The sequence below is a fragment of the Chrysochloris asiatica genome, unplaced genomic scaffold (genome assembly GCF_000296735.1).
Source record: "Chrysochloris asiatica unplaced genomic scaffold, ChrAsi1.0 scaffold00003, whole genome shotgun sequence".
In the NCBI taxonomy this organism is placed as follows: domain Eukaryota; kingdom Metazoa; phylum Chordata; class Mammalia; order Afrosoricida; family Chrysochloridae; genus Chrysochloris; species Chrysochloris asiatica.
In genome coordinates, this window is record NW_006408521.1 from 24627120 (window position 1) to 24637577 (window position 10458).

The window sequence follows — 10458 nt, forward strand, 5'->3', positions numbered from 1 at the left end:
ATGAGAGTGATGAATGAGGACAGGAAGCGGCAGGAGGAAGAAACTGCAGAACTGGGGAAAGAGATAGGCAAGGATGTATGAGTTGGCAGGGCATCTCAGGCTCCCTGAAGCCCATCCATGGACTGCAAGTTAAGAGCATCTAGCCCAGCGGTTTTCCACCTTTGGCTGCACATGAGAACCATTTTTGCTGTTGTTATTAAGTGCTGTCGAGTTGGTTCTCATTCATAGGGACCCTTTAAAGGGTTTCCGAGGAGTTTGAACTGCGGACCCTGAGGTTCAAACCGAACTTGCAGTCCAGCGCATTATCCCAGGACTATTTGGGGACCTTTAAAACGCTTAATGTCCAGACTATACTCCACAGCAGTCCAGTGAGAACCTCTGGACACAGGCCCAGCTTTGGTACATTAAGTCCCTGGGTTAAGAGCGTCTGACTTATGGACAACTGTACTTGGCCTTTAATGTTATGTAAATTGGCCTTCACTTTGAAACAACTGAACTAACCCCTACTCTCAACAAATTCTTCAACACAATCACATTCACTTGTTGCACGTGCCACTATGAAACTACTCAAAAGGCGGAGTCTTTTCTTGCACTAAAACCAAAACACCAAACTCACTGCCATCAACTCCGGTCCATAGCCAACAAATCTTTCCAGGTTGTAAATCTTTACGGGAGTGGAAAGCCTCATCTTTCTCCAGAGGAGCACTTGGTGGGTTTGAACTGCCGACCTTGTGGTTAGCAGTCCAGTGCTTATCCTACAGCACCACCAGGGCTCCTTTTCCTGTGCTAAAGTCAGGCTAAATAAAAACCATAGGCACCTGTTCTGACTGACCTACAAAGTCGACTTAGAGACACAGCTGGGAACTGATCTTGTTCATTACCCGGGGGTTGCCTGTATTTCTAATGCTTGCTGGGTTAGCTGAACTGCAGCGGTAGCCCAAGTTGGCACACAGGCAGGTCACAACTGGCTACATAGTGGACTTGCCAGGTGGAATTTCAAGAGTATTCATACCTGGGTCCCAGGTCCTGCAACTACAACTGATCTGGACTGCCTGAATCTCTCTGGGTGATTCCAATGCACAGGGTTGAAACCACTGGTTTAAGGGAGCCACACAGTATATCCTTTCAAAACTCAGCCCCCAAGATGTCCTACTCCTCAAACCCTGGTCACCTTCCTCTGCTAGATGATGCATATAATCTGTCCTTTCTCCCAGCCTGTTCATTCAGGCTATGGGATAAGCACTGGACCACAAGGTCTGTCTGAGCCACAAGGTCAGCAGTTCAAACTCACCAGCTGCTCTTTGGAAACCCTATACAGGGTTGTTATGCGTTGGAACCAACTCAACAGCATTTAACAACAACACAGTGGTGTTTATCGATTTCCTAAGTGACGGCTACTTGTTGTTAATAACGTGTGTATAAATTTTAAATTTCCTTTTAGTGTTTACCCATATATTCTGGAAATCCAGACTATAACCCAGAGCTGTTAAATCAGAACACAGTCAGAACTGCCCCACAGGGTTTCCAAGACTGCTGATCTTTATGGATCAGGCTGCCACCTTTCTCTCCTGCAGAATGGCAGATGAGGTTGACCAGCCAACCTTTCGTGCCAAGTGGAGGTTTAACTACAGACCCACCAGGGCTCTCAAGGTATAAACTAGAGACTGTATATTCTTTTTTTTTTTTTTAATTATTTTTTAAATATAGTCTAGACTTTAAATAAAATGATTATTACTTAATTTTACCTATTAATTGCCAAAAAAAGGAAGATGAGGCAGGGAAAACACGTGATGGGTGAATTTTAAAATGAAATCAATTTCTCATTAAAAGCCTTAGGAAGCACCCAAGAGGTCTTAACAGTCCTTGCATTTAAGCTGGTGCTAGCAGGGAAGATGGAGTCCTGGTATGGCACTGTGGGATGAGTGCTGGACTGCTAACTGAAAGGTCAGTGGTTCAAGTCTACCAGCCGCTCCCCAGAAACACTATACCAGGTCACTATGAGTACGAACTGACTCAATGGCTAAACTTACAGCAACAATGAAGTAGGGAAGAGAGAGCAGAAGCTGGAGTCCGCATCCTGTGCACCGGGAGAATTTGCATACTTGTGCCCAGGGCATAATAAGGTCCAGTGAACCCCAAGACAGATATCCCAGGGGCTGCTGACTGGCATCTGACCTCACCTGAGCTCTGCTCGCCAGGAGAAGGAGCTGGTGTGAAGTACTCCTCGGGGAGGGAGATGCTGTCTGTCTCCTGTGGGAGAAGAGAGAAGCTCAGGTCAAGGATTTGGAGTGGATCATACGGCTGGCTCCACCCAGGACCCTGTCACACGCGTGAGGTGGACCCCTGTCCTCCTGTCCAGCTGTACACAGCACACACCGTCTCTGCAGAACTCCGGAGTGCATGTGGGGCTCCAGGGCTCGATGGCTGCTCCACGGGGATGCTCGGGCTGTGGTGGAGCCTCAGTGGGGAAGCCTGTGGGGGGCGGGGGAGGAGCGTGCTAGAGCCATGTGACCTGGCCTGTCCACATCACTGCACAGAGACACCTCAGAGCTGAGCTGGGCAGGGGCTCCTCATTCCTCACCTCTGCCCTGCTTCACTGCGCAGCCTTTGTGTGAGCCTCACCCTTTCGGGGTCTTTACACTACAAAGCTAATTCTTTCTCCAGAATCCTGATTCCAGAAAGCCCAGCTGACAAAGATGCCCAGGGCCATGGTGATGGCTCACACTGAGTGTTCCTACATCTTCCCCACCCCACACACCTGACCCCAGCAATGCTGGGCTCTAAGTGAGTCACCCCCTTTATTCCTCATGAGAACCCTGAGAGGGAAATGCCGAATTTTTCCCACTGTACAGATATGGGAACTGAGGCTCAGAGCGGCACTGCCTGACTCCCCGATCTGCCCTTTAAGCCCCCTACATTACAAGCATGCCTGAATCCCCTTCACATCTGAAAGCAGAGGGTGAGGCTGTGCCCCACCACAGGCCCAGGAGCCGCCCAAGACCTGTGCGTCCTCAGCCTCGGCCGTGCTCTCGCTGGGGTAGAGATCTTGGACCAGCAGGATGAGGGCCAGGAGGTCTGTGGGGCGCAGCGAGCTGGCAGTGTGGCTGTACACAGAGGAGCAGCGAGTCAGCAAACCGGGTGACCTGAGGAGGCGAAAGCCAGGACCCCCACCCTCAAGGAGTTTACAAATAGGTCAGAGAACATAATCCTTTTTGGAGAAAGGCAAGGTATTAATACAATTTAATCCATCAATTTTGAAAATAAAACTTGTGTTGAAAAAACTTATCAACAGGAAACAAGCGAGGACCAGTAATTGCAAGAGAGGAAGCTTCAGGGAGAGTCAAGAGGGTGAATGAAGGTGAAGGATCTGGGGGAGACAGGTCCTGAGGCGCTTGGTGGGGGTGCTGGTGTTTTTGGGTAGAGGGGACAAGAAGGGAGGAGTGAGAGACCAGGAAGGGGACACAGCTCACCTGGAGTAGAAGGCCAGCAGCTTGGAGTGTACTAGCAGAAAGGCATGCAGGGCCTCCTCGCCGGCCCGCCTGGGGCTCCTGTTGGCAGCCTGGATGACATGCCGCTCCAGCGCCTCTATGCACAGCGCACAGAGCTGGGGGTGGATCAGCCGCTCCACAGCCTGGCCGTCGGCATGCAGGACAGAAAGCCATGTCACTGACCACCCTCTCCCTGCTCTAGGCCCTGCACCAATCGGCCATTCCGTCCAGACTGAGCTCACACAGAGAGACTAAGACCATAGGGGCCCTGCCTTCGTCAGGCTTACATTCTTGTCACAGCTAACTCAAGTGGAGAACACAGACAGGCAGACAAGGAGATGGACACAATAAGTGCCCTGGTGGTGCCATGGGTTAAGCACTGGTCTGCTACCCTCCAGGTAAGCAGTTCAAGCCTACCAGCCGCTCCGCAGGAGAAAGATGAAACTGCCTGCTCCAGTAAAGATTTATAGCTTTTGAAACCCTGAGGAGCAGTTCTGTTGAATCGACAGAACTGTAGGAAAAAACTCAACTAGAGAAAAATGACAGAAACTGACGTCAGGTCAGATGGTCTAAGAGGTGTCCCTGAGGAGGTGACCTTTTAAAGTGCTATATAGAGAATGAGAAAGCAGGAGAGGGAGAGAGCTGTATATGCAAAGGAAGGCAGTGTGGTCCAACTGAAAAGTAAGGCAAGTCCTAGACATAACTTACAGGTTTCTAGCGCATTAGCCAAATCAAAAGAAACAGGTGACACTACTTTTACTCGTGTCTTTTTCACTTTACCAAATATACTGAAAATATTATCATTTCAACAAACATTGAGATACTTTTGATATTTTTTTTGTAGTCATAAAAACCTAGTATGTATTTTATACTGAAGAGCACAACTCAATTTAGACAGGCTATGTATAAACTGTGGCTTGAAATTCACCAGTCACATGTTAACTAGTGGCTAAGGGGCTAACACAGTGGACATATGTTATGAAATTGATAAAACGAAAAGAAGTCCCACGTGACCGGTGCATAGTGAGTGAGGGGAAGACAGGCAAGAGATGCTGCTGGAATCAGACAGGCAGAAGCCAGATCACACAGGGCCTGGGAGGCATAGGAAGGGGTTTGGATCTTAACTGCGTTAGGTCACCTCCTACTGGAAGCATTTCCTGATAACCCGAGAGAGACGTGACTACTTCATCATCGCTGCCACATGGATTTTGAAGAGAAATCTAATATGGCACCTACGCATTTGATTTTCTGTAAGCGGAGGGAGGACTACTGAGGGAGCCGTCTTCTGAGATTTGTTATTGACAACCCCAAAAGTGTGCACTGAGAAGGTTTTTATCCAGGACCTAGAGGCCTCCTTGGGGAAGAGCCTGTCAGAGTATTCCAAGTACCACGTGGCCAGAAAGAGCAATTCTCTTGGAAGATAGGAATTTTAGGGTCAGTCTGTGTCCTTACTCATTAGGGCCCAAAATACGGTCTTAAAGCCGGATGCCCCTGTGACCTGACACTCACATAGCCTAAGGGCTCCCACTCCCGGTTGTCACCTCCACAGCAAAGCATTGCTCCTGTTCCCAAAGTCGGCTGGCAGTTGACAGCAAACTCTGGAAACGCTTCCACACCTGGCGACGCCGCTCCAGGTCTGGGGGACGCAGTCTGGGGGCAGAGCCCAAGAGAACAGGAAAGCCCATGAGAATGCTGGTCCCTCTCAGCCGCAGCCCACGTACTCCTAATCCCATGTTACCTACAGAGCCGAGAAAGCCCAGGGGAGCCTACGAGTCACCAAAGATGCCGTGGAGTGAAGGCAAAGGAGCACAGAACCAGGGGTCTGCGAGCCACTAACTTCTCAGTCTCCATGCCCAGACTTAGGACAGGAGGCGGGGCTGGCTCTGCACCTCTCACTCCTCCCCTGGTCTGTTTCTCAGGGTCATGCCCAGGGGGCAGCCAGAGCTTGTACTGAAGGTATCGCCTACTGGGAAGGGGTCCTGAAAGGCTGTTTGCCAGTTGGATATGGACGTTTGCTCACATCTCTCCATCTCAAGAGGCCCAGAACTTTCGATGCTATAACTTCCCAATTCAACCTGAGACTCAAAGTGACGGTACCCCCACAAGTCTTTCTTCTGAGTCCACATTCCAACAGGGTGGATGTTCTGAACATCATTGTCCTTCACTGGGCTCTTCACTGCAAGCCCAGAGATGGCTACGAGGGGTCTGACCCCTCCGAAGGTGGTCACAGGTCATGTGTCGTGTGCGTGGACAGGTGAATTTCTGGAAGGGAAGTCTAAAGCATCTTTGAGAAGCTGGAGGGGACTAGCTCAGCAGGATCTGTGATGACAGATGACTGAGGGGGACTCGGAGTACTGGACTCGGGTTCCCCAGCTCTGATTTCTAAGCTGGGTGTAGCCACCAACCAGTTGATGGCCCTGGGCAAGTCATTTGAATTCTCTGCCCTCAGTGTTCCCATCTGTAAAATGACAGGGTTGGGCCAAACAATCTCCAAGGCTCCTTAAGCGCTGCTTCTGTGAACCAGGGACAAGGCTAGGCAGAGGGTGGGACAGCCGCCTTACCCAGGCTGATGCCGTGCTGCCTGGGCACTCAGCAAAAGGCACAGAGGCGGCCAGTTATGAAAACTCACTCTTTTCGGATAAGCTGGCCGTCCACAGTAACCAGCCCAAAGTGCAGCTCAAGCAAGTACTTGAACACGCACAGCTTCCGCCGCAAGTCCGCTTCGCTCTCTGTGTGGTCTCCATTGATGGCAATGAACAGGCAGTCTCCAAACTGTAGGCACAGCCGGGTCAATGGCAGCCAACCCCAGAGGCCTCCCTTCACCTACCCTGACCCCTGGGGACAATACAGAGAGTTGGGGCCCCAGTGGATTCTGAGGAGATGCGATTCCTGCCGTCCAAAGGACCTCCCCAGGGGGCTCACCAGGTGGAGGACATACAGGTGGTTGCCATTTTCCGTTGAGAAGCAGGTATAGGTGTCTGTGAGCTTCTCCAGCATGGTGGTAGTGGAAATGATGACCGGGGCCAGCAGGGTGCTGAGTCTGTCCTCCAGGGCAGGGAGCTGCAGGAGGAGAAGAAAAGGATCCTGCTCCGTATGTGCTGGACACCCAGGACCAAGAGAAGGATGAAGCGCAAGCCTTGCCATTAAAAGGACCCATAGTTTTCGACCAGTCTTGGGGGGTATCGCTGCCCTGACAGGGAAGTTGACAAAGAAAGACTGTCCCCAGCACGGTGGGTAGGGACTAGGAAGACTGGTGAGGGTCAGCCAGCTAACTGTGCTCTGAGAATAAATGAAAAATATTAAGAGACTGGGCCATGTTTTCATAGTAGAATGTGGAGGCATTTAATTGAGAACTGGCGAACTTTAAGGATGTATGTCCTCTGAACCAAGTGTGTGAAATACCCAGGCTTGTTGCAGTAAACTACATAGGGCAATTGACTCATGCACAAAGATGTTCACTACAGTGTAATCTACAAAGCAAACAACTGTCACAAATGTAAATATCCAATACCAGGGACTCAAATAAATGACAGTATATTTAAATGATGGACGAGTCTACAGCCACTTAAAATATGAGAGCATTTTCAGTGACATGGAAAATTCCTCTGATACGTCCCATTAAAAAAATGGCTGTCAATGCGCTGTTTTTAAAAATGCTTCGGGAAAAATAAAAGTACAGAAGTAATATAAAAGACGTCAACACTGTGAAAGTTATTGCTTCTGGCAAGATTGACCATAGGCAATTTTCCCTGCCACTATTTTATAGTTTTCTAACTTTTCCTGTTTTCCATAACGAGTATGCATTTACTTTTGTAATACCTTCCCTTTTTTATTCTCTCTGGTGTCTAAAGAAAGGGATAAATACATAAGCAAAAAACCAAACAAACAAAAAACGAGAACTGCACCTATCTGTTAAAATCTGTGAATAAAAATAACAGAGAGCCAGCAGAACTGTTACCACTCACATTCTCAATATTGGAACAGGAGACAGCTGACTGGTCCCAAACTGATTTTGGGAGCCTCGAATGAAATATTGAGAAAGCAGAGCTCTAACAAAGAGCTCGTAAAATCTACAAGGAGCTGAGTAAGACTTGGTCTTGAAAAGAAAAATAGGCAACTGGTCAGGGGCAAGGAGCTCTGGTAGCGTAGTGGTTACGAATCGGGCTGCGAACCTTAAGGTCAGCGGTTCGAAACTACCAGCCGCTCCTCGGGAGAAAGATGAGGCTTTCTACTCCCGTAAACATTTACACCCTCGGAAACCCTGTACAGGGTCGCTATGGGTCAGACCCGACTCGATGGCACTTAACAACAACAACAACAAAATATGGTGGGGCAGAGCACTGCGGCATGTATTTTCTTGGCGAGGTTCTCACATTCAGGAACCATGGTTTGTGTCTTGCTAGCAGAGTTCATCAGTTAAGGCCTTGAACTTGGTGCTTCCTTCTGATCATGTAGGTCCCCGAACACAGGCCTCCTTTCCTGACCACCCTCGGGTCACCTGCAAGCCTCTCCCTATCTTATGCCCTTTGGTTTCTTCAGCTCATTCACCATTTCCTAAACTCATGGAATTTACTTGCTGTCTGGTTCCCTGTATGTATCCCCAGAGGCTAGCACACAGTAGGTGCTCAACTAATATGTGTTGAATGACTATCCCTCCATAAAGGCAAAAACACATCACAATGTCTTTGAAACTCTTCAGACAAATTCTATTAATAGAAAAGTCACTTGAGAATCAAGATTGTACAAGGCAATGCATTTTAAAAGAAGCTTTTTCTGTCCGTGGAGCAAGGAAGTTTTGGGAGTGGAAGGGTAGAAATATCTGATGTAGACAGATGTAAAGGATATCTGTTACTTGGAGGATTTATAATGTAGAGCCCTGGTGTGGTGCTATAGGATAAGTACCGGACTGCTAATCACAACGTCAGTGGTTCAAACCTATCAGCTGCTCCTTGCAAACCCTACACAGGGTCACTGTGAGTTGAAACCAACTCCACGGCACTTAATAACAACAGCATGGTTTATGACTCAGTATTTTGAGCCATACAACAATTTGTTGTTGTTGTTGCTATGTGCCATGGAGTCGGTTCCAACTCATAGTGACCCTGCATAGGGTTTCCGAGGCTGTAAATCTTTATGGGAGCAGAAAGCCTCATCTTTCTCCCATGGAACAGCTGGTAGTTTCGAATTGTTGACCTTGCAGTTCGCAGCCCAATTAGTAACCACTACGCTATAGGTCGGAACCAACTCGATGGCACTTAACAACAACAACAACAACACTAACATTAGCTACTGCAAATGGAAAGCAATTTAAATATGTAAATGTACAAATCCCAACTCTACAGGACAGAGAACTGGCAACTTTTCAGTTAACAGCTGACTACGTCACCACTGCACCTACCCTGGCAACACATGTCTAGTATTAGGGAAATGGGTAAAAAAACAAAACAAACAAGCGATAGTGCATTCATTCTCAAGCTGGAATACCAGGCTGCCATTAAGAATTACGCTTTTAAGACTCTTTAACAAAACGGAAGTTTCCGATATACGTAGGGAAAAAAGGAAAGAAAACTGTAACTGTGGAATGATCCCAACTACACACATAAAAAAATAAAGACCCGAGGGAAGTATATTTTAGAGCTAATAGCTCGGAGTAGTGAAATTATTAATCTTTTAAAAACTATTCCTTTATATTTTAAAATTATCGACAATTAACTCCTATTGCTTACAGTCAGAGGGAACGTGTTGGCTCTGTAGGATAATCACTAGATTACGAACCACGAGGTCACCAGCCGCTCTGTGAGAGAACGATGAAGGCCTCTCGGCCCACAGAGATGTGCAGCCTCGGAAACTCCATACAGGGTTGCTATGAGTCAGCACAGATTCAACAACACTAAACAACAACTGATAATCAGAAAAAAGTCTTGTACACATAAAAATAAAACTGGAAAGACTGTCTTCCTTGAGACTAGTCATTGTTGTTGTTAAGTTCTGTTGAGTCAACTTGGACTCACAGGGACCCTGTCTAGGGCTCCCGAGGAGCAGCTGGTGGGTTTGAACTGCTGACTTTCTGGTTTGCAGTCCCATGCTGATCCTACAGCGCCACACCCGGAGTCCAAGACTAGTCATTAGGGAACTGAAAAATCAGGAATTTATTCCTTTCCCAGATTTTCAAGAGGAAGAAAAGACCCACCAGACGGCTTGCTTCTTAAAAACTGATCTAGTTCAAGTAGTAGTTTTAGAAGTGAAATAGTTTAAAAGTATTCATTCTAAAATCATACGTACTGATGGTTGAAAATAACAGAGCCCGACATACACCTGTTTTTCATCTTAACCAAAACCACTTGAATGTCTATGGTCTCGGATGTCTCATTTTTCTCCTAAAGACTGGGACAGGAATCCCAGGGCTGTGGCTGATGGATGGGCCAGCTGAGTGGAGCTGGTGCCACTGCTGATTAGGTTCCTGAGAGCAGGGAGGGCCTCCAGAGGGAACTAGGTCCCATGTCTGCAGGAAGACAAGAGCCCTGTCTTCCGCATCCCTAGGTAAAACACTGAAAAATAAATTCAAGATGAATCTAGAAACAAAACTCAAAATGCAACGCAGACTGAAAGAGACTGTAAAGGATAAGGTAGAAATGCCCCTGGGGTTTCAAGGTTATAAATCTTTATGACGCACACTGGTACTTTCTTCCACAGAGCAGCTGGTGGGTTCAAACCACCGATCTCTTGGTTAGCAGTTGAGTGCTGTAATGACAGCATCACCAGGGATCCTTCAAAAATAAATCACTGGGGGTTCCGGTTTGCCAGCGTGGCGAGACGGTGCTCGTGAGTAGGGGCTCTGGGATCGGGAAAGGGATCGGGAAAGGGAAGCTCGAGAATTGAGCCTCCCAAGTGGGAATTCACAGTCACACGGCCCTCGTAAAGCTTAGTGCGCCAGAGGCTTAGACCCGTTTCATTGAGAAATCACTGTGCA

At 48.0% G+C, this 10458-nt stretch overlaps 1 protein-coding gene across 1 annotated transcript in view; it reads right to left on the reverse strand.

The window, feature by feature from the left end:
- HPS1 (Hermansky-Pudlak syndrome 1) overlaps nt 1–10458 on the reverse strand; it is a 35651-nt gene that overhangs the window by 15070 nt on the left and 10123 nt on the right. The window contains exons 2-8 of the mRNA XM_006831462.1: nt 6411–6548; nt 6118–6260; nt 5030–5138; nt 3471–3631; nt 3002–3104; nt 2377–2472; nt 2181–2250 (exon numbers count right to left, since the gene is read on the reverse strand). Coding sequence (XP_006831525.1) covers nt 2181–2250; nt 2377–2472; nt 3002–3104; nt 3471–3631; nt 5030–5138; nt 6118–6260; nt 6411–6548 — 820 coding nt within the window. The remainder of the gene's footprint in view (nt 1–2180; nt 2251–2376; nt 2473–3001; nt 3105–3470; nt 3632–5029; nt 5139–6117; nt 6261–6410; nt 6549–10458) is intronic.